The 26,022-nt window shown below is 33.4% G+C and overlaps 1 protein-coding gene across 1 annotated transcript; it reads right to left on the minus strand.

Annotated features, from left to right (window-relative positions):
* Positions 1-272: 272 nt before the first annotated feature.
* On the minus strand, positions 273-16,125 carry LOC105340834 (uncharacterized). The gene is made up of 8 exons (XM_011447058.4): positions 16,110-16,125; positions 8,810-9,142; positions 3,721-3,872; positions 3,293-3,462; positions 2,066-2,226; positions 1,684-1,851; positions 1,496-1,598; positions 273-844 (listed from the first exon to the last, which is right to left on the minus strand). The coding sequence occupies exons 2-8, from the start codon at positions 9,064-9,066 to the stop codon at positions 557-559; spliced, it is 1,299 nt and encodes a 432-aa protein (XP_011445360.3). The 5' UTR covers positions 9,067-9,142; positions 16,110-16,125; the 3' UTR covers positions 273-556.
* Between the last annotated feature and the right edge of the window lie 9,897 nt (positions 16,126-26,022).

The raw sequence follows: 26,022 nt of genomic DNA on the forward strand, positions 1-26,022 counted from the left end.
TAGAACCAGTAAAGCGTTCAAGAAGACGAATAGCGATCCGTTTGAATTCTCCTTATTATTTATTTTTGATCTAGCAAAAAAACCATGTTGATTTGGTAAAGTTTTAGTAAAGGTGAGGAGTAAATATGAGAGGTTTGCTTTTGACAGCGTTCACTTGTTGTCAAAGTCTAATGATCTTTACCGCCTTTTATGTCTCGAATTTCCCTAAAGACTAATACATCAAATCCTTCCTCTTTTGTAATTGTATTTCAACTTTTTTCTTCTAAATTGAATTGGATTGAAGTTAATTTTGAATCAAAAAGGATTTCAATATTGGAACGAATTATTAGATGTTTATTTAGAAATTTGGTCAATAAAAAGAGGTACCCATACACCATTTTGTACATCGAAATACTAGTAATGTGATAAAGGAACGCCATTTCTTCTAATACATACGCTCCACTTCCATCTTAAACATATCAATGGCTTCACTTTAAGTGAAATGTGTATTTTTATAAGATACTTATATAGAGTTGCGACGATTACATTGTAATGGATTAAATTCTTTGAACGACAATCAAAGCTCATCTCTACTTGTATCTGTTTGTTTGGGTGAATTTACAAAATGTTCCAAGTCCTCGCTTAATACGTCATCAAACACGTTTTCAGTGTAATCCTCCATTATGTCTTCAGGGTCTAGCGACTCTGCCAGACTCTCTTCTTGATCACTAGTGTCATATGGATTTTCGCCTTGTACAAGTGCCTGTAGAGTCGGCAACTGCTTCAGGATTCTGGTCAAGTCTGCCATCATCACCTCGTGCTCGACAATTTTCCCGTCGCCATCAGCATCCAAATCACCGAAGAGCTGAAATGGACAGAACCCTTTATACATGTCTAACAAATGATTTCTGTAAAACACAGGGTATTTCATAATATCTGTCTTCATTGGTTAAACATTTTCCGGTCGTCGTCGAACTACCCAAATTACTGATTTTTTTTTGAGAGCGACTGTAATGGTGTCATTTCATCCAATCTAGCATAAATTTGCTTTCAAATTTGTAGATATGTATATGGAAAAATCCGGAATTAACTTTATCCCAAAAAGGCATTAGACTAAATCCAATAAAGTCACATGGAATGCTTTGTTTTGTACATGTATCACTAATTTAGATTCAAATTATAGTTGAATTCAAAAGACCCACCTCTTCCCTGTCAGGCTGTGCCCATAATTATAGTTCGAAGTTTAAAGCGGTAAGAACGGAAAAAATATACTGATATATCCGGCGAGTGAAGGGGCCAGAAGGCCTACTACTAGTATTAATATTATTTAACCTCTCACATACAATTGTACCACCGAATAACCCTATAGGACGTCAAGTAGATGTAAAAAGGGGGAATGAAACCGACCCATTGTTTCTCCGTTGATGGAAGTCGATCACATGCTTCGATTTTGGACGTTTTTGCCATGTAAGTTTATAAAAGTGTATTTCAAAAAAAGTTATTTGAAGAAGTCCACCTTTTTTAAATCGGCTCTCTCCTGCCCTGATGGTTTCAAAAGATCTTCAAAGAATGACCAATCAATGAACTCTTTATCTTCAAGCTCTCCAAGAAAAAAATCTCTGAAAAAATAGTGCCTCGGGTGTGAAATGGTTAAAGTCTTATTATACAGCAATAAAATCCAAAGAAAATGATAGTTTTTCTGACCTTAAATCTATCTTTTTGTTATCTTGCAAAAACTTGGCTACAGAAACAAATCGGTTTTCGTCTGTGGGGGTTGCATTGCAATCGCTTGCGTTGAATTTAGAGAGATGGTGTATCCAAACGTTAATAGCCAGGTTCCGTCCTTTTTTTGAGTCTACGTGGTGGTACCATCTGTAAGAATTAGAATGAGTAATGGCTACACTGTAAGCTGAAGATGGTGCCAGACTGATACTGTCATTACTGTGTAAGCTTGTCGTATTACCATCATACTATAAACACATGCATTTTGATGATGTTGACGATGGTGATTAAAATAATGACAAGAAGCCGAGGAAGATACTGTTCATATAACAATAAATATGGTCATAATCTCAATCCTACTTACTTGAAAGGTATAAAAATGCAATCACCCTTCTGCATTTTAACCTCATACCACGGTAAATTCCGGAATTTAGGGAACTTGTACATATCTACTTTTTCCACGTCCACTTGGCTATACTGTCCATTTAGAATCCAACCCGTCTCTTCTACATCTGCTTTGAGTTTCTTGAGAAAAAAAATAAAAAGTTTTAACTGGACTAAACTGACCACCAACTAACATCGATGGAAACCCACGGCCATTTTTATATAGGCCAACTGGACAAAGTCGCTGAAAAATATCCTTGGTTTCACAAATATTCATCATTTTCAGTCTACCAATGAAGAACTGAAACTTTGTAATGGTGTGAAAGAAGCAACATGCTATTGATTGAAGATTCACGCGATTGGTGAGATTTCCCTCACAAAATTAGGATTGGCCATGTTTGAATAGGACATTAATTATTATTCATTAAGAAATATCATCGAGTTTGCCAACATTCAGTAAACGCATCATCGTCGGAAATCCACGGCCAGTCTCGCATACGCTTGCGAGAGTGGCCGTGGGTTTTCGACGATGTACATGTAAACGCATATAGTCGGGACTGGTCTTGCTTTTTTCGACATTACAACTGTAGCAAGTATTAGATAACATGTTTTACTACTATACATTTTTATCAATTTGTGGCAAAAGAATTAACCCTTCTTGGAAACCATCTAATTGGAATAACAACTTTCATTATAGTGTAACAATATTTAAATTTTTATGTGCATTCTTTTAGCTTTGTTTTGACGGAAAGTAGCTTTAGCTAAATCAAGTACTATAAATTCTTTATTTAATGCGAGTACTTAATTATTACGAAAATATAAAATCGTGATTACCAAGTTTTTGTTACAATTTTTTATAGTTCAAAACTGTCTGAAAAATGAAAGCGAGACTTAATATAATCCGCGAGGTTTACGTATACGCGGAAATTTATTCACCGCGTTTAATTAGGAATCTACAGAACATCGCTAAATGACATTCATATAATCTGTATATAACTAGGTATATTCATCTAAAAAATCAATTTACGCCAATTACTGAACACGCTGAATATTATACGTTTACAATATTCAAAAAATGATCAACATCGAAATCTAAATACAAAGGGTAATTGTGTTTTTTTTTTTAGATTGTTGACATTTTTACCAAAAGCCGATAGAGACATAATAAAAAAGCATGTTATCATCAGATCAGTAGAATAATGCCCACCTTGTCAATCATGACCAGGTATTTCTCGCCGTCGATCAGACAGTTGACGTTATCTAGACCATCGTTGTGTAGGACAGACTTGGTCCCCCCACTGCTGAACCACATGATGACATTCTGGACCACTCTCTGGAAACCACCGCATAACAACATGGACGGCATGTTAATGTCCTCTGCAAGAAATATTGCTAACAATATGGTTTTTGTTAAATTAACTATCATTAACATCCATAGACAAAAGGATATAAATGTAGTTATTTTATTTGATTATTTGTTCGGTTTTTTTTTGGGGGGGGGGGTTCTCTAAAAAGGGGAAGTATTGGAAAAACAAATATGTATAAACTAAGTATATAAGGGTAGGGTTTTTTGCGAATTTCTGCATACAAAGTGAGTGAGAGCCGATTAATAATTGGCATCTTATATAGTTATACCTGCCATTCTCTCTGAGGCGTCGTTGACCATATAGATGTCCTCCTCCTGGTATTTGTCCAGGAACTCGGACATTGTAATGTTCAGCATATCCCACTTCCTGTTCTCTTTTTTCCCCTTCTCCACGGACACGTATTCGGAACCATGGTTCTCTCTAAAGTTATTAACGAATCACTCATGGAATTTATTTATATGTTTCCATATCAATTATATGATGCATACATGTATATACATTATGTATGTAATATACACGTGACATAATCGTGTACATATACATCCATTAAAAAAAAAACCTAGCAATATCAAACACAGAGCCAACAGGAATACATCCAGAGATACAAATACATCTATAAAACATATAACATGCATCAATATTACTATAAAAGTGTTTATATCTATTCAATACATGTATACTACTGTATAATAATGATAATAATTATTCGTTCTTTTAAGAAAAATGTGACATTATGATAAATCCCTATCAAGCAAATGAAATCTATGTGAGGAAACTGGCAAGTTCCGTTAGATAAAAGATTCCATCCCCCTTTTTAATGACAAACTTAGATTTTTCCTGTAAAGGATTTTTGACAAATGACTGCTACTCTGCATGGATAATTTTATAATACATGGCAATTGTGGTCTGATCTTAGACCAATCGCAGCTTATCGGGCCTTTCCGACAGAGCGTGTACAAGTTTTTCCGAGCTTTGACCCACCACCCGCCTGAGTGTCTCGAGCCACGATCTATGAAAACACGATGGAGGATGATAAGGGTATTTGCTCAAGCTGTCTCTAAAATCAACATCAACACGTGCATATGAGATGCATTGAAATCAATTACACCAAATATTTCACTCATAAAAAGTGTAAAATAAAATTCAGTTTACGATGCATTGCATCCTATTAGTGAGGCAAAATCATAAACAATGCCTTCATGCAATGAATAAACATAAAGGTTTAAAAACTTTCTTAAAGGTTTAATAAAACAATATAATGATACCAGCAAAAAAGAGCAGTTTAGTGATAATATTTTTAAAAGCTGAAAAAATACATTACCCGCCTTGGCGGGTCATGTAATTTTTTTCTGCAATGGTCGCTACATTAGTAATTCTTCCGTACACAGGAAGTTTACTCCACACACGTCAGCTGAACCACCAAATTTTTATAGCCATTTTATTCTTTAAATAAGCACATGTGCACGTAGCAGCTGTGGCCGGCATCGTCGGTAAATTGCCTTCTAACATCGTTGCGTTTAAGTTTCAACAAGACCCATTGTTTCAATGTTTCAATCACGATTGTTTATCACGAATCCAATCATATTGATTGAATTATGAAATTTTTTATACATTAAATATCTTCTCTGTAAATATATGTTATCAAAAGAGTAAACTAGATTCTAAGAGTCGGGTCATTAATGAAATAAAAATAGTAATAAAATTTCATGGAATTATTTATCATTCGTATTAAAACGTTAAGAATGACACGCACATTATTGCCATATCAAATATAAATGCTTCCGAGCTATACCATAAAACTATTTTAACAAGACCTTGGACTTTCAGTAGGGCGTAGCTATCTATTCCTTGCGTCAAGACAAGTTAAAAACGAAGCGATTGCGTTATGTATTAGCCCAAAAGCTAGACAAATCTTGTTGATTTCAAAGAGGTGGCTGAATGGCCAGCAATAAAATAGACAGGTCTACGTAACAATGTTGTTTGAAACAACTATATCTGTTATGCATGTCAAACTTGAACTGTTCACCTTGTGTATCCTACGCAAGACAACTGCCGTAGCAATTTGTATACATACATAAATCTTTGTAATTTTTGCTTATTTGAACGAGACATATAAAATTTTCAACGCCAACCATAAGAGACAAAACATTCATGTGTTTTAAGTCTAAATTCTGAAATATATCTTGTCATACAGTCATGTATTTCTGTTTTACTTGCACTCACGTTTCAATGAACATCTTGACCTTCTTGGCTTTGCATAAAGGTCACTATCTTTTTCCTCAACTTAAAAAATGATAAAAAATAAATGTAGTAATCTGCAGTTATGTACATATCTGTTTAAGATATGATGTTTCTAATCTTCAGTGAAATGATAGAATATCAGAATGCCTTTCAGCTTTTACTACTTAATTGTAATAAATAATTAAACTAAAATTTATATTGCTTAGCCCGCATTTCCTCTAATTTTCTTAAATTTTGGAGATATTTTAATTATTATTATTTTTTTTTGCTTCCAATATAACTATTTCTGATATTTACATACTATGAAGACTTTACATAAAAATATAAATGGACAGTTGATTATTTAATAAGAGAGAAAATCCGATTTTAGTGATTTTAATTTTTCATACAATATATAGAATGAGCTCTTTAAAAGCCAATAAAAATGTAATTTGATAGACATATCATATTTCAAAAACATAATTTGAAATATAAGTATCTTATCATTAGTTCGAATTAGTTGTAAGAATCCAACATTAATGTTATTGTTTTAAAAATGCTAATAAGACTCATAAATCTACAGCAATTCTGAATTGTAAAAACGTGTGGTCTTTTCCTACGCCAATGTTCCGCCAAAAATATAGTTCTTGTTAGATTCTAAACTATGATTTCTATTCCTATGCCAAGATGTATGATACAAGAAAGAAAAATATGATATTTTAATTTCTTTTAATCTTGATTTAATGAACATTTAATCAAATTTACTTTTGACAAATCGAAAACCAGAAAAGACCCCTTCCTAAAGTCGGAATAAATAAAAGAAGATGTCAAAGTATCACGGTTGTAAAGGAAGGTTACATTTCAAGAGAAGTCGGAATACCATAACATACGCCAACTGACCGTGAATCAACTCATTGAATTCACTCGTTATCATGAATCATTCATGTCTTATTTCTATTGACACTTTCAAATTCTCTTGAAAAAAATTTAATCAATCGCTTTAATGAATACGCGTGCATTTTTATACAAAAAATATTTTGCATGTCCGGTAAATCATTTTTATTTTTAAACCTCCAAGTACGAAGCGTTCTGCTTCCTCATTGGTTGATTGAGAATAATTTATAAAAAATAAAAATGATTAGTGAATATGGTCAATAAGCTTAAGCAAGACTGACCGTGGGTTTCCAACAATGGATAAATCTAGTAAAATGAGGTAGAATAGCTTCAAAATGATCAATAATTCACCATATATCACTTTCATGAATATGACTACATCGATTGATGAACAAATAAATTTTATGTGCATATCTTTTTCAGAAATTGCATGTTAATATAACATACATGTACACGCAAACCATATTGGCAACAGGTGTCCGTAAGTGTAATCAACAATATCGTCAATATAGCTGCTTATTTTTAATTATACTACCAAGTATAAAAAGAAAGTAACAGATTGAGAAGGAATGATACATGCCATGCATTTATTGACTTGAAAACATGAAATTAGTAAACAAGAAGAATTTTGAACACTATAATTACCGCTGAAGCTTTCAAGTAGAGAGAGACATAGGTCGACCGCCCACTAAATGTTAATCCGTGTAACAATCCATGTTCAGTGGCGTACATGTAGCTAGGGAAAAATATTTGAAAGCGGGGGGTCCGGGGGCGGTGAGCTCATTTTTCAATTACGGTGACAGTTAATTTCATTCTGGCGTTAGCTTTAATACCTCAGCCATTATATTGTAAATGTACTTAGAAAAAGGTCTACTAGATATAGGATAACAGTCAGCATTGATTTTTTTCCTATTTTTTTTAATTTACTTTGTCAAATATGTTGGAACAAAAATATAAGAATTTGTAAAACGAAACATACTCCAACAGATCCCAAAGAATTCAGAAAATACATCTCAAAAAACTGAAAACAAAGTTTTTATATACATGAAGTTAGCACGACTGACAATACATTGAAACTGGAATTGGAATCTCGGTTTTTGACGACTAGTAGGTATTTCAACCCATTTTGTATCTGGTTAATTTCTAACAAGGAAATAAAAGTTGTAATTTATGGTTACCATATAATACAAAACGTAATTATAGCTTTTTATGAAATTTTAAAGCACTGTGGTAATATTTTCTCCTTTTGCCAAAAATGCAGTGTTGTTTTCTTTTTATTTTGAAACGGATTTGAGTCGATTGTAATGAGAGGGATATTCGTTTATCCGTAGTACTTGATCTTCATCTTCAACTAGTGGGATTTTTTAATGAAAAATTAGTGTTTTAAAATAGTAAGATCCTGAAAATGATTGGTCCGCACGTGCTTACGGTGCTTCAACGTAGCTACGTCACTTACATAAGTGAGAGCCGAATCACAACCACAGGTAAACATTTGAATGAAATATAACAGAAACTGTTTTAAGTATTAAGGTGAACAGGATATTATTATACACATCCTGGATTCGGTGGCAGTAGAACACTGGGAAAACCATGATATACACAATGAAGAAAATTAATTTTCTTTCGTCATTCTTATTGATTTATCAAATAATATACAGTATGGCGATATGAATTTTTGCGCCTAAGGAGACTTTTAAGGGGCATGATCACGATTTTGGTCAAAAATTATTTTTCCGATTTTAATATTTACAATGCTTCAGAAAGGTATTTTTAATAGGCAACCGAAATTCCAGTCTCAATTGTTGATTTATAAGCGAGTTACAGATCTTGAAATTATTCGCTATGTAAACAAAGCGTTTGTTTTACATTTTGAACGTTGAAGTAAAAATTTCAGTTTTAAACCTAAAACGAATGTGTTAAACGTTAGGAACTGTATATCTATGCTTAAAATAAATAAAAAGATAGACAAATAAGCTGGAAAAAGATTTTTTACTGGTATATGGAACCTTTGTAAACAAAAACAGGGCACGAACCTTGTTTACATGACAAAGAATTGTGAGCCCTGTATCTTGCTTATAATAACTCTACGAATGACTCTAAAATTTAATTTGATCATTAGAAATGCATTTCTAAAGCCTTGTAAATAATAAAAACATAAAAATAAAATATGACAAAAATCGTGACCATGCCCTTTTAAACTGAAATGAGCTTTTAATAGAAGTTGACAACAAACGCTTGAATACCTCAGATAGGAGTCCGTCCACAACTTGTAAGCGGGCAGCATGCCCTTCTCCAAGATGCCGCGAAATATCACGGGCTTGCTGCCCCTTACGTATTTCTCAAACATTTCTAGTGGTGTAGGAAAGCTGGCCCGTTCCTCGATACTCCCCACGGGTGGTCGGTGCCGCCCAAGAGGCTGTAGGTGACCCTTGGGGTGGTCATCCGAGTTCACTACATGTTGGCTGACCAAGGCTATAACACAGATAGTAAGTCTTATCATTTTGTGTCAGACAGCAGGTTCCTGAGCCAGCTATCGGTGGTCGTGTGGATACGGGCAGAGAGCCAGTGCTGGACACCTGTTGCAGAGAGACGTCTATGTGTTTTAAAATACGACACAGATATGCATTAAAACACCTTTCTACGCTCGACTAAAACTGTTAAAGGATATAAACACCTCCGGTTCCTCACTCGAACAATAACCTTTATTGAAGCATAGCACAACTTGGATGTTGATAATATTAAACTGACAGATTTTCAATCAAACCTTTTAAACAATTCATACCAAGTAGGATCCATGAGAGAGAGAGAGAGAGAGAGAGAGAGAGAGAGAGAGAGAGAGAGAGAGAGAGAGAGAGATTATGTTAGTGATAATGTGTGAATCAAATGAGATTTTTATTATAATCAACATCCTGTTTACATCAACTTAAACTATTAGAAGAATATTTCGCCCTACATGTTTTATACAAGTAAACAATCGTAGAAGTTTTGGGGAAGTCCACAAACGTTTTGAAACATATAGAAAAATGAACTTTTGCCTAATTTAGTGTTCCGTCACAAACGTTTTATTTATTATTTTTGTTCATACCGGTATTTCTATGAAACTGTCAAAGTAGAACTTGTCTGGATCTAATCTGATTATGCCGTTATAAAATAAAAATCAAAATAAAAACCACAGGGACCAAGCCCGTTTTAACATTAATTTCAATGTAACCATAAATAAAGAAAGGGGTCGAACTTTGACCCAGATAAAAAACTACCAGCTCGCTTCAAAAGCCTAATAAATAAATTATTTTTTTACAACACTTGCAATATGCATGGTTTTTTTTTTTCAGAAAAGTGTTGTCTAAGATACACTCATGCAGAATTTCAAGTTGATGGGTCTTAAAATAGCGGAGATATACGTCATTATTCTATCGAAGTCGCCAGTTTATATTTACTCGGCCATTTACCGGTCCAGGGCTCACGATGGGATTTTGCCTAAGACAACAGCAGTGTTGCAACAAGTCGAGAAACATTCGCACTAATCTCTTAAAATCTCATATCAAACGCACGCTACTTAATTTCATCCTTAAATTCCGATAAAATTCCTTAAATACTCTCCAAACTGAACTTTTATTCTGCAGCCACATTGACTTCTGACAGGGCCAGCCACTTCTTCGAGAAAGACTGATTCTGATTGGACAATCAGAAATATTAACCAATGAAATGGAGTTTAACATTTTCTATCACAATGGCCGATCTGGTACTACATGCTTGGATAGTCAGCAAATGTCATAGAACAAACAGATATAACACAAAACTACATGTAGGATAGTCAGCAAAGTGTCCGAGGACAAACAAATGTAACACAATACTATATGTAGGGATAGTCAGGAAAATGTCTGAAGAAAAACAGATGTAACACGGTTCTGTGTGTAAAGATAGTCAGAAAAGTGTCCGACGACAAAGAGATATAACACAGTACTACATACTTGGATAGGCAGCAAACATGTAAGAACAGTCAGCAAAGTGTCCTAGAATAAACAGATGTAACACAGTACTACAATAAAGGACAGTCGGCAAACTGTTTGAGGACAAACAGATACAATACAGTTTTGCATCTTTGGATAGTAAGCAAAGTGTCCTAGAACAAACAGATATATCACAGTACTACATGTAAGGATAGTCAGCAAAGTGTCCGGGGACAAACAGATGTAACATGGTTCTACATGTAAGGATAGTAAGTAAAGTGTCTGAGGACATAAAGATGTTACATGGTACTATGTGTAAGGATAGTCAGCTATGTGTCGGAGGACACACAGATGTAACATGGTACTAAATGTGAAGATAGCCAACAAAGTGTCCAAGAACAAACAGATGTAACATGGAACTATATGTAAGGATAGTCAGCAAAGTGTCCGAGGATAAACAAATGTAACACGGTACATGTAAGGATAGTAAGCAAAGTGTCTGAGGACAAACACATGTAACACAGCATTACATGTAAGGATAGTAAGCAAAGGGTCCAAGGACAAACAAATGTAACACGGTACTATGTGTAAGGATAGTAAGCAAAGTGTCCGATGACAAACAGATGTTACACGGTACTAGGTGTAAGGATAGTGAGCAAAGCGTCCGAGGACAAACAGATGTAACACGGTACTATATGTAAGGATAGTCAGCAAAGTGTCCGAGGACAAACAAATGTAACACGATATTATATGTTAGGATAGTCAGCAATGTGTCCTCGGACAAAAGATTTAACACACTACTTTGTGTAAGGATAGTCACCTATGTGTCCGAGGACACACATATGTAACATGGTACTATATGTGAGGATAGTCATCAAAGTGTCCAAGAACAAACGGATGTAACACGGTATTACATGTTTGGATAGTCAGCAATGTGGCCGAGAACAAACAGATGTAACATGGTACTATATGTAAGGATAGTAAGCAATGTGTCCGAGGACAAACAGATGTAACATGGTACAATAAATAAGGATAATAAGCTATGTGTCCGAGGACAAACAGATGTAACACGGTACTACATGTAAGGATAGTAAGCAAAGTGTCCGCGGACAAACAGATGTAACATGGTACTATAAATAAGAATAGTCAGCAAAGTGTCCGCAGACAAACAGATGTAACACAGTACTATAAATAAGGATAGTCAGCAAAGTGTCCGAGGACAAACAGATGTAACAAGGTACTATATGTAAGGATAGTAAGCTATGTGTCCGAGGACAAAAAGATGTAACATGGTACTATATATAAGGATAGTCAGCAAAGTGTCCGCAGACAAACAGATGTAACACAGTACTATAAATAAGGATAGTCAGCAAAGTGCCCGAGGACAAACAAAATTAACACGGTACTTCATGTAAGGATAGTCAGCAAAGTGTCCGAGGACAAACAGATGTAACAAGGTACTATATGTAAGGATAGTAGGCTATGTGTCCGAGGACAAACAGATGTAACATGGTACTATAAATAAGGATAGTCAGCAAAGTGTCCGAGGACAAACAGATGTTACATGGTACTATATGTAAGGATAGTAAGCTATGTGTCCGAGGACAAACAGATGTTATATGGTACTATATGTAAGGATAGTAAGCAATGTGTCCGCGGACAAACTGTAACATGGTACTTCATGTAAGGATAGTAAGCAAAGTGTCCGAGGACAAACAGGTGTAACACAGTACTACATGTAGGGATAGTCAGCAAAGTGTCCAAGGACAAACAGATGTAACGCGGTATTATATGTAAGGATAGTAAGCAAAGCGTCCGAGGACAAACAAATATAACACGGAACTACATGTAAGGATAGTCAGGAATGTGTCCGAAGACAAACAGATGTAAATCACATTTATATGTAAGGATAGTAAGCAAAGTGTCCGAGGACAAACAGATGTAATACGGTACTACATGTTTTGATATTCAGCAAAGTGTCCGAGGACAAACAAATGTAACAGGGTACTACATGTAGAATAGTCAGCAAAGTGTCCGAGGACAAACAGGTGTAACACAGTACTACATGTAGGGATAGTCAGGAAAGTGTCCGAGGACAAACAGATGTAACACGGTATTATATGTAAGGATAGTCAGGAAAGTGTCCGAGGACAAACAGATGTAACACGGTACTATATGTAAGGATAGTCAGAAAAGTGTCCGAGGACAAACAGATGTTACATGGTACTATATGTAAGGATAGTCAGCAAAGTGTCCGAGGACAAACAGATCTTACATGGTACTACATGTAAGGATAGTAAGCAAAGTGTCCGAGGACAAACAGATGTAACACGGTATTATATGGTAGGATAGTAAGCAAAGTGTCTGAGGACAAACAGATGTAACACAGTACTACATCTTTTGATAGTCAGCAAAGTGTCCGAGGACGAACAGATATAATACGGTATTATATGTAAGGATAGTCAGCAAAGTGTCCGAGGACAAAAAGATGTAACACGGTATTATATGTAAGGATAGTCAGGAAAGTGTCCGAGGACAAACAGATGTAACACGGTATTATATGTAAGGATAGTAGGCAATGTGTCCGAGGACAAACAGATGTAACACGGTACTATATGTAAGGATAGTCAGCAAAGTGTCCGAGGACAAAAAGATGTAACATGGTACTATATGTAAGGATAGTCAGCAATGTGTCGGAGGACAAACAGATGTAACACGGTATTATATGTAAGGATAGTCAGGAAAGTTTCCGAGGACAAACAGATGTAACACGGTATTATATGTAAGGATAGTCAGCAAAGTGTCCGAGGACAAACAGATGTAACGCAGTATTACATGTAAGAATAGTCAAAGTGTCTGAGGACAAAATAGCGCAACCATGAAGATGTATATTGAATTGCATAGAGTTAACTGCAATTAAACCAATCTTCATGTTTCATGACAAAGAAACATGATTGAAACAAAAAATTAAAACATCTGGAATTCCGACAATATACAACGAAAGAAGCTCTAATATGACTTTGGTTTGAACATATTTTATTTATAATGGTCAAAAAGATTTAAAGCAAATTATTTCAATGTGCCATTTCCTCTCCTTTAACAACATAATAACCATGCAAACAGATTGTAAATGTAACTAATATATAAAGTGGTAAATATATTATTACTTATGACTTTGGCTTTATATAAACGAATTTATTGAATCTACTTAAAAGAATACATTTATATAATCTTGTTAGCGAAAGAATAAATAAAACCAAAAGTCTCCCACTTTTCACATGAACTTTTTTATTTGAACATTTTATAGGTTATAGACAATAAAGTATCTTTACCAAGCATGTGATTAAAACATCAGCGTCAATCAAACCAATTAATAATACCAGGAAGTATCGATTGAATACACTCACGTTGATTGATAGAGAAAAGTATATTTTATGTTCTTATCAAGAGGAAACAAAGGTATTTTATGATACCGAACTCCAGAAAAACGATGTGTTGACGATGCAGATTAAAGATAAAGAACTGCGAACGCTTACGCCCGTTTCCCACCTATATTTTACATACAAATATTTCGGAATTTCTGTCAGATATTCAAAAACTAAGTTTTCTACTACAAAGTATAATCAAATCCTAATCAATTTATATCAAAATAAAATTTGTAATCAAATTATTTATCTTTAAACAAAAGTTTTGCTAACGCGGGGTCTTAAAAAATTACTTAGTGGCCAATATGTGCATAAAATCTTAATAATAACATATTTACGATATATAATTAAGTAAAATTTCATTTTAATTCATATCTGTTATTTATTTTTCGAAAATTTACAAAGCAAAATTCTTTTTTTGGAATGTATTTCAACATATGTCCACCCCCCCCCCCCCCCCCCCAGCCCCGTGAAACAACAAACCCTTATACAATATACGGTGTGTCGATGTTTCTATTTCATAAATGTCCGATATCATATGCTATGTCAACAGGTGCACGCACGGATCAAATTAATGAAATTCAGTCTTTAATGTATCATATTTGCAAACACATGCTATCCATAAAATACCGGTATCAATAGCTAGAAAATATCTAACCTTTATAATTCAAATTTGTCTTCTTTTTACATTGGTAAACTATACTTCAATTCTTATCCACTTTGATTCTTCCACATGTGCTTTGAATGTCTAGAGAAATATATCTCGATAAAGTTATTAAGGGGGGGGGGGGGTGTTTTAAAAAACATTTCCGTTATTTTCTATTATGAAATGAGCTATTTTAACCCAAAATACAAAGTTATCTCTCTTTGTTTGACCAAATCATTGATATATAATGAAAATATACATAAATGTTTACTTTATAATAAAAAATAACTTTTATTAGACAACTTTCCAAAAATGACTTTTAGTTAGGCCGCTAGAATATGCTATTGTTCGCAGTCCTTTTGTTTGTAAATTAGTTCGAGTTGTCGGACGCTGAATCTAAGACATCAAAAAAGTAAAAATAGAAGCGTAAGGGAAATCGAAGGCTCGCAAATAGATGTCTATTAATCAAAGCTAATAGAAAACTAATTATTTTCTCCATAAATATTGTTAACATGGTATGGCTGGTTCATTCGACGTAATTATAAAATTTAAGAGAAAAATATAGAAATACAGCCCTAGATTCAAAATTACTAAAACTACTATATTAAAATAATAGACTCGAATTTTTGGGCTTTAATACCGATGAATCGGAAGAGTACTGTCTTTTGTTTTATATATTCTAAACGTTATTGGTACTTGTAAATTACCAATTTGTTTTTATTTTTTCTCAATCAAGCTTCGCTAATTGATAATTAACCAAAATTCCTCAAAAAATTCCGGAAATCATCTGATTTTTTTTTGGATTTGACAATCTTGCGCATGCGCATTACATTCACGCTAAATCACGGGAGGCTCTTTATTTTATGTTTCCACAATATCACATTTGCATGGATAAACTCAGAGACGATAAAACAAATGCGTGTAAATTTTCATTGGAAACTTTTTTTACTGTTCATCAAAGAAAATACGGGAGATAACTCAAACACAGTGCATTTACTATATTAAAAAAATCCCGAGAGTTTCGAATGTCAACATGGTGTGTAAAAAAGGTTGTTGAAGAAATGTCGAATTCTGCAATTATAGAATTAAACTTTTCGAAGATAGGTATTTACAGCTTCAAAATGGTTTGTTAGGAACAATTTGACTGTTATTTTCAAAGCAACTTCATTAATTTTCTCCAAAATTGTCTTGGAGCGATTCTGCAATTTTCTGCTACATTACGGGTAAATGGGAGGCATTTTAACTGTGGTGAAGGCCTTTCCCTAGACACAGTTACATTATTCCAATTCAGCAGAGTGTAGTGAAATTAATAGCATTATTGTAGGCTTAAAGCTTGGTTATATGTAGATATCAACAATATACGGTGTGTCGATGTATCTATTTCATAAATGTCCGATATCATATGCTATGTCAACCGGTGCACGCACGGATCAAATTAATGAAATTCAGTCTTTAATGTATCATATTTGCAAACACATGCTATCCATAAGATACCGGTATCAATAGCTAGAAAATATCTAACCTTTATAAATTCAAATTTGTCTTCTTTTCACATTGGTAAACTATACTTCAATTCTTATCCACTCTGATTCTTCCACATGTGCTTTGAATGTCTAGAGAAAAAATATCTCGATAAAGTTATTAAGTAAATCGAGCAGTCTACAATCTACAAGCAATCAGATAACATAATTCTGTAATGCCATTAAATTTTGTAGAGTAATTTCCTTACATTTCTTGAGCACCTCTCAAACTAAAATACACGACAAACTATTTTTTTAAAAATAGTTATGCAATTCCATGTATTGTATCAATTTAAATCAGTTTTATGTAATTCTATTTCAATTTTAAAATATTTCATTCGTGAATTTTATACAAAGTTGAAATGATATTAATACAAATAGAGAAGTATTGGACCAGGCCTAAAAGCCGCCAAATTATAGAGTAGTTTGTTTTGGGTTTTTTTTTTGTTTTCCTCTTCAATAAATTCTATCAGTGCTTACTATATCTATTCAAGATATATCACTAGAGTCAATCTACTTTTTACACAATTGCGCTGAAAAATATAGTTCCATTCATCATCAGCAGATACAACATTATAACATATGTTTAGGATATCAATGTATATTTTATACGCGAAAGAAAACGTCGATATTAACGTAAAATTATTTTTAAAAATCACCTTTTTTCAAGAAATATAAATGTGAAGTATTCATATTCCTACGCTACATGTATCTGCCTCCTCAGTCTTTTTCACGAAAATATAGGCCATTCTTCGACAATTTTTCACTGATGAATATTGCTTAATATATTATTACAATAATTATATTACTTTCATGATTAATGTTTGTTAGTTATCACATAATCTCTTTAATTATTTATTGTGTATGAGAGTGTTTTTCTTTTTTTTTTTTTCTAATGACGGAATGGTTATGCATCACCTGCACCATATTTCTGATCGCACTCGTGTAACATTTATTTAAGATGTGTGCACTATTATATATATTCGCCAGTTTTCTTATCAAGTTCAGTGATTTTAACTTTAATTTTTACAGTGATCGGCTAAGCACAGTAAAAATTCAAGCAATTTAACAGTCGAATATCTTGGATATGGGGTAACCCATATCTATTCTTGTTAAACCGTATATTCCTATTCAATGAAATTAGGTTGAGACTTATTTCAGAAAATATCCTATAAGTGGTTTCATGACGGGGGTTTGTGGATATTTCAAAGCTCCATATCTTTGGACTAGTTTGAACTAAACTAAACCGTGCTCTATCTTTTACTGCTTTTGCTACAGTGTTTGGTAAGTTTTTCTGTAGAGATCTCGGTTAAATAATTTTACTTACCTAATATCCATGATACGCTTAAAATGCGTCTATTTATCTACTATACAATTTCACGCCTCCGTTAGACTTAGTTAAAGAAAACAATAATTTAGTCCTAAGTATGCTTAGTGAAACGGGCCCCTTGATTTTTATACATCTATCTAACACTAACGGGCCACCATAAGACTATCGTAAAGTAAACTATACTTTAGTCCTATGTACTGTCCTTTCTGACATATATTAATTTCAAATAATATCTGCAATATAAAGTAGTCATATTGCAGATATAATTTGGAAAATAATATATGTCAGAAAGGACAGCACATTGGCGTCGGAACCGCCCCCCCCTTTTTTTTTTGCAAAGTTACACCTAACCATTCGGCATCATAGAGGGTTCCGAACCCCCCTTTTTTGCAAAGTTACACCTAACCATTCGGCATCATAGAGGGTTCCGAACCCCCCTTTTTTTGCAAAGTTAAACCTAACCATTCGGCACATAGCATCATAGAGGTTCAGCGCCCCCTCTCCCACTTTTTCCTAAATTTACCTTGAAAAGATTGAAATATTGAGAAGTTGGAGTAATTGGTATTAACCCCCCTCCCCCCACGGATTAGGAATTTGATGATTTCGGGAATTGTTTTTGGGTAGGTAAGAATTTTTTTTTGGAACGGATTGGGATTTTAATGATTTTGGGAATAGTTTGTTTTTTTTAATTTTGCTTGTCAAGATTTCTGAGGATTAGTCTAGCCCCCCCCCCACTTTCAATTTGATTCCGACGCCACTGCAGTATGCTTAGTGAAACGGGCCCCTGGATTTTTGTGATATATCTATTATAACACTAACGGGCCTACGTAAGACTTACGTGAGGAAGACTGATTTCCATCGTGTCTGATATTTGCAAAGCAAATGTCCTTAATGGGAAGTCAAAATTTGTAGACTGATAAATCCTTTTTCTGGCGTTCAGGGATGAAAAGAATCCTTAGAGATTACTTGATAAATGCTAGTTTCATAGTATTTGCCTGGTCCCTGTGCGTAGCCCAGCTTTATCTATCTCTTCTGTCACTTATTAGTTCATCTACTATGATTGTTTCTCCTAACATTGCAAGTTTTCCGTCCATACAATACCCATAAGTTTAGCTCTCAGCCGACTAACTAATTCATTTCGTTCTTTCAATCCGTCCTGGATCTAGCCATATTTTTAAGGTCAGAAATTCAGAAGTGATCTGTTGAGAGCCAGTCAATACTGAGAGCATTCTAGCTTCCTGGCTCAATGCACGTGTGGGTAAAAGAGGCCTCGCCTGGGGTATTGAACAACAGACTAATTAAATGAAAAGTTCACGTCCAATTACTGTCTTCTTTGAAGTTTCAGTTGTTAAATAATCGGTGTTGGCTCCGACTTTTCTTCCACTCTTGTATTTTCTTCGAGACGGGCTGTCTATCAAATTGGCTTAATGACTGTTTTTAAAGGTTGATCGAAGAATTAATCAGTCTTTAGTTTTTAGATGGTGTGTTACTGGTACTGACGGTTGACGGAGTCCTGGGGCTGATCCAGGCAAAGGAAAAACAACTTTACATCCACCGGCGACATCACTAACAATTAGACTGCAAACACAACTCATTTATATCTTTATCTCTCTCTCTCTAAGACGATGTTTTATAAGAGTGAGTTAATCTTTGGCTTACTGACATTCTTTGGAAAAGAATCAATAGAATCAAAATCCTCAGAAATGAAACTGTTAATTAAGAGATGACAATTCAACTGCTGGACGATGAGCGTTAAAATACATGGGAGATAAAGTTCCTATATATAAGAAAAATGCATATGAGTGTTACAGTTGTGATAAATACATTTTTAATGAATATATAGGTATGCATAAATGTTACCATTTCTTATAAAGACATATTATATATAATAATGTATTACCATGCTTAGAAAGTTGCAAACCGCAGATCCACGAAAACCGTGGAACCAACATTTGCCCAAAGAGCATCGTATTTTATACAATTCTGAGGAAAAACCCTTTTTATATATGGACAGTTGACATCGCAGTCAGGTAAAAATTTAATTGTTTCTGAAAATAATACATATACATCCCCTCCTTTAACAAGAGGGGAAAAATTCTTTAATTCATATTTTTAAAAAATCCAACAACTTTGATCCATTCGAAACCTGTTGAACAAATATTCTAGATATCATTATCAATTTCATATGATGTACTTTTTTCATATTTAATACAATACCCTCATAAAGATTTAATTTTTAGATAGGTCTGCAAACCTGACGATTTATAGAAGAATCTTGTCTTTTTTCCAAAGTTCGATCTCCTTCTATAACTCACCAGAGAAATGTATGCGAGTTGATTTTATCTAAAAGTTCTAAAAAAAAATCTTTAGGAACATGTTACAAATGATGCCATTGGTTTCAAATTTTCCAGGATCCATTTGGTCTGGACACGAGTTCTCCTATATAACTTTGATCGATGAAGTGGAAGCCCTTATCTTACGCTAGACTTTGAACATTTAGAATCGTTAACATCATCGTTATCCAGCCTGACCAATTTACAATTTTGTAAGAAAAAATTGACCCAGATTTTATGCGCTCCCGTCAAAGACAGATATTAAAAGATTGAGACAATACAGTTGAATAATGTAGAAAATTGGCGTCAATTTTCCTTTAACAAAATATTTATGATGAAGAAATGAAAAACACAGACTCGTGGTTTTTATTGTCGACATGCTGTAGTGTGTGAAGTTTTGGTAGTTCTATGTGCTATTTATGATAATGCATTGTTTATGTAAATTTTTCATGTCTTCTGCCACTGTGCAAAACATTCTCTTTGATTCCTTTGATTAACATAATTGATTGAAACTGTTGCTTTATAATCACTGCAAAAATCAAGTTTCAACTTGGACAAGAACTCAATGCCTCTTTGGCGAACCTGCATTAGCTCTTCAGTGCTATTGAGAACTGATAACCTGGTAACCCAGATGATAAACTTGATAATGATAACGATAGCGGTAGATTGATGCAATTCTGCAAGTAAAATTGGATTTTTTTTAAAGAATTGTTCTTAGCTATATTACGAATCGTATATATGTATTGCTAAGAAATTTTGCTTTTTAGATTTTGCACTAAATCATGTAGACATGTATATGTATATGTGTATTTTATATACTTAGCAAGACCGAGTCTAATTGTTTCTACCCTAGAAATTCTGATGAATTTTTGTTCCATGAATTTTACTGATAAATCAATCATGGAAAGATTAAAAAATCATATATTTACCATCCTGATTTCCTAAGGGGTCATGTAGAAAGTTATCAAGTTTTACTATTGAACCCTATGAGAATTTGTTGGAAATGCGCCAAGTTTTACTTTTTCATATAGTTTCTGCCATAGAGAAATTCTTTTTTTTTTTCAAATATATTAAAACTTCAGTAAATAGTCACCAAAACTGGTGAACTTTAAAACACTGTTGACCTAATGGTTGGTCCAAAGTTACATGAACATGTAATATCAAAGTATGTTGTTGGTTTTTTTTAAAAATATCTAATGCCCCATCTTTCTTAATTTAACATAAATCGGTATATATTGCGTTAATTTTTTTAAAAGAAATAAAAATATTCTTATATGTTTCTTTTGATTTCCTATCAAAAGAATTAAAGTAAAAATCCATGGCCGCCTCGAACACACGAGCGAGTCATACTTTTTTCTTCGGCTTCATGCATACATGTAGTTAACAATATAGGTAAACAATGCTGTCGAAAGCATGTTACCCTATTTATACAATGAATTCACATTTTTGTTAACAAATAGAACGTTACAGATAATGTTAATTTTGAATTAAAGCACAATACATAATAACGTTTTTATATCTTTCGAATTGCACTCGCTCTCGTTAAAAATAGTAGCTAATAACGTACATTATTCATGTGTACATAATGTAATTAACCGCTACACAGTGTGCGTCATGTGAAAATCATTTGTAAAATGCTTCATATGTGATTTCCAGGTTAAATTCATGTGAAGTTCTTGTGATGCACAATTACCTACATAGTTGATAAAATATGACCAAAACAGAAAATCAAAACAAACACAAAAAGTTGAACTTTTTTTTTTGGTTTCGTGTACGAGAACAATGACTCCTAATTTGAAATCTTATTGTTTGTCGTAAAATTTCTTTATATTTCGTTTTGATTGCTATCCCTTTGGTCTACACACTTGTGAGAGGAAGGAGTCCGCGAAGATCATTTATTTTTGGTTATCATCGTTTTGTAGCCAGGAAATACCTCATCCAATCTAATTTCGTTTTTTACGTTAGATCAATTTATACGGTCCCGCAGAGTATCATAAAGCTCATTCCTAATTTGTGGTCATGAAACCGAGCAAAGTTGAATAGAGAGAAGAAAATATTCCATATAGTGCGCAATAAAAAGTTTAAGAGAAATTGATGCTGTTATAATATAGTAAAATGATTACGATACTGTAATCTGTCATCTGAAAATGTATTTATGAAGGTTACTGATTTGCAAAGCTAATTGATATTATTCCACGCCGTTTGGCCTTTACTTACAGAACAAATTAACAAAGTAGGTGTGATGCGATGTAGAGCTTTTTTCTGTAACAGTAGAAAATGAGTGCCAATTACATTTAAACCTCAATATTAGAGGGACTTAGACACGATTAGACTTAAAATTTTCTAATTTTATATATCCGTTTTTAATGTTTATAATGATAAATATAGAAGTTATAATGCTATGTCAAAATTTGGAAGTCAAATATCAAGTTATAAGAAAGATACAAAGTTCATAATTCTGTGTTTTGTAAACAAAGCTCGAATATTGTCATTTTCTACATTTGTGTTGTATTGGTGTAATTTCAATCAAATTTAACTTTCTTTTGTTGATAATAGTATTTATGAAGATATTGAATTAGTTTAAATTGTTTTCACATGTCATTTTGTCTAAAAAATGGCAATTCTCTACATTACATTTTTTGTAAATAACTATAAGAATCGAGCTTTGTTTACATAACAATCAATTCTTACCTCTGTATTTCACTTGTACCTTGACTTTAACTTTCAATATTTTTGGTCAATCATTTAAAATGCATCAGTAAACCATTTTATACATAAAAAGTAAGAATAAAATTTTTGATCTCAAATCGTGTCTAAGTCCCTTTAACAGGTACCTTGTCAGTTGTCATATAACGTATTGATATGTTGTATGACATAATTCTGTTGGTCTATCTCGAAAATATGCATCACTTATATGCCAGTTGAGATTACATGAAAAATATGGCAAAGAAAAATGAAAGGGTCACCTAAAAAAATCAGCATTCTGTGAGATTGATTGAGAATTCCACGGTGAAGTACAGTCAGTTTTAAAGACTCCAAGTGCACACAGTGACCAAAGGACATTTCCGTAAAGCAAGCATTTTATCCTTGTTTTAAGAATGAAATCAAAATGTCTGTAAATCTATGTCGTTAGTTTTACTTCTGAAGAACGAACGAAATATTGTTAGAACAGATATACAAAGACAATGAGTTCATATCTATAAAAGGCAATATATATAGAGTCATAAATATGAATTCATTAACCAAAACATCAGAGAGAGAGAGAGAGAGAGAGAGAGAGAGAGAGAGAGAGAGAGAAAGAGAGAGAGAGAGAGAGAGAGGGATTTATTTTACGTAATAGAAAGCAACGTTTTGCTTGCAGTACACATAAAAGTGGGACTTTGTAATCATTTCTTTTCAGCATTTTACCAATATCTCGTCTAATATCTTTTTACACCACTAAGTATTGCAATTTTGTTTTAACTTCAATAGGAGAGGAATTGGTTTTTTCCCCAGAATAATCATCAGTTTTCTGATCAATGAACCAAAATGATAAAACAGCCCTTTTGTTACGCAATGCCAGGAATTGGGTTGGAGAAGAAAGCACCGGTATGATTTACTAGTCCGTTTAATAAGGTGTTTGATTTACCTGAAGTCGGTAACTCACAAGTCACAGTGACAGATGCATTAGCCCATAATATTGATTCAGCCTACGAATCTCTTGATATAAAACGACTCACGATAAATCATACCAATCGATATACACATTTATAAACTAAGAAATGGTGGACTAGATGCAGAGAAACCAAATTTTTACTGCATGTCCGAAATGCCTTTGATATCAGAGGTAAATGTTCAAAGGTACAGTGATTTTGCTGATGTTGATTTGCAATATATAACAGAAGGGAAAAAGTGCTCTAAAAATACAATCATAAAATAGTTTACAAGTATGGCAATGCGATTAGAGATGTGCATCTATTTTATGAACAAAATTGTTTCGAATATCAAAATACTGTATTTTAATTCAGATGGCTGTGAAACAGATTAACTTTCATTGAATAAGTTGCTTTTTGCAGTAATAAGTGAAAATAAAAGACGGATGAAAAAACCCACAAATGCTACATTCCCTCCTTTTTAAAAGAAAATTAACAACAACAAAATTGAGAAATGTTTTATAGTACTGTACATTTTATATTTGTATTATTGGCAGTACAGGGACAACAAAAATGTGAGAATAGTAAATATGCACTAATTTTTAACTTTCAAATGCTAGAAAAAAATCATAAAATTAATAAATAAAACACGAAAATTACACAATAAACAAATAAATATGCATTTAGATTCAAATATCATGGTCATCTTTAAAAAAAAACAAGGATCAACCACTTTATGCAGGATATAAAAATGTCTTCCATCCATAATTGGTGATTCCGCTGTCATGATCTGAAGACATTTTAATTATAATTTTCACGTTAAAGTGCGTTAAACCAAACTATATTTATTTTACAATGACTATTAAACAAGTTAAAACCAATCTAGCTAAAATTCGATTACATCCAAAGTAATGAGTATTCCAATTCAACCCATCATTTGAAAATATGTTGTGCATAAAAAATTCAACATAAGTATTGTTACATGACACAGGAAACAATTTTAATTACCTAGATGACTGTTATCTCTATTGTGCTTTCAAACAGGGATGTAGCATCATACTTCGAAATGGAGGGACCAGACCGAAAGTTGCAGGGCCAAATGAACTTGTTCGTATATATTTCCACAAATAGATATAAGACAAATGTACAATGGCCGTAAAAAAGATAAAGAACCACTTCTCTACCTCCCAATGCTCCATGCCTGTCAAAGAAGTGTTATAAGCGTACCTACAAGCAATCCTATCGCGCCGTATCATAGCCCTGCTGTGGAAAGGAGTTACACTGTATCGCAGTCCCACCATGCCTAATGGCTTCTGGGGAGAGTCAACATCAATCGCTGTTTGTGTCAGGTTGTTAAATTGCTTCTGATATCCTTGCTGTTGTCATTTTGTCCCCCGTCTGGGAAATTATTTTTTTCAATAACAATTGAAAACCCATTTCTACATATTAGGTTATTGTTATATGATACGTTTTTAACTGGATCAATATTTTTTTTTCCGAACCGTAAATCAACTTAGTTGTATAATAGAAAAAAAGTTTTATTTGTTTTCACATTTATTCCCTTTGAGATTTATTTTGAGAACGATACTTGCAATTCTTTTCTTTAAAGTTGGATTATGCTGTATAACTAGTGGCAATTTAATTGCCTGCGAATACTCTAGAGACATAATTTTTTATAATTACTCAATAAAACCTTTCAGTTTCCTTCACCTTCATAGCCACCATTAAATACTGCTGGCGGCTTCTACGCTCCTCTGACACTGAGCAATGCTGGCCAGTTGTTTACAATGACTGGATATTTCTGAATTTGCCAAGTTAAAAGATAACACAGACTGGTTCTCCAAATTAATATATGTATTTGTTAGAACTTTAACGCCTACTTAACTCTATAATTGGCCAAAACAAATCTGTGATATTGAAAAAAAAATAAATACACTTTTTGATTTGTGTAAGTCTCCAAAATTTCTAGCTGCTGATCTGTAGCTCCCGGTCTGAAAAAAGAAATTGGGATGGACGACCTGGGAGCCACAGTGTCTCCAATAGTAAAAAAATCTTCAATTTGCCTCACACAAAGAAATGTGCTTGATTTGGACTGATTAATCTTATTTTCGAACAAATTCTGTAAAAATATTTGATTCCAAAAACTTCTTTACTTCAGATATCATCACGTAACTAATCATTGATATTCATTTAAAGGGGCATGGTCACGATTTTGGTCAAAAATTATTTTTCCGATTTTAATATTACATGTAACAATGTTTCAGAAAGGCATTTTTAATAGGCAACCGAAATTTGAGTGTCATTTGTTGAGTTATAATCAAGTTACAGAGCTTGAAAGTCTTCGCTATGTAAACAAAGCGTTTGTTTACATTTAGAACGTTGATTTAAAAATTTCAGTTTTAAATCTAAATCGAATGTGTTAATAAAACGTTAGGAACTATTTATCTTAAGATAAACCAAAAGATAGACAAATAAGCTGGAAAAAGATTTTTACTGGTATATTGAACCTATGTAAACAAAAACTGGGCACGAGCCTTGTTTACATGATAAAGAATTGTGAGCTCTGTATCTTGCTTATAATTCTACGAATGACTCTAAAATTCTATTTGATCATTAGAAA

The sequence above is a fragment of the Magallana gigas genome, chromosome 6 (genome assembly GCF_963853765.1).
Source record: "Magallana gigas chromosome 6, xbMagGiga1.1, whole genome shotgun sequence".
Lineage (NCBI taxonomy): Eukaryota > Metazoa > Mollusca > Bivalvia > Ostreida > Ostreidae > Magallana > Magallana gigas.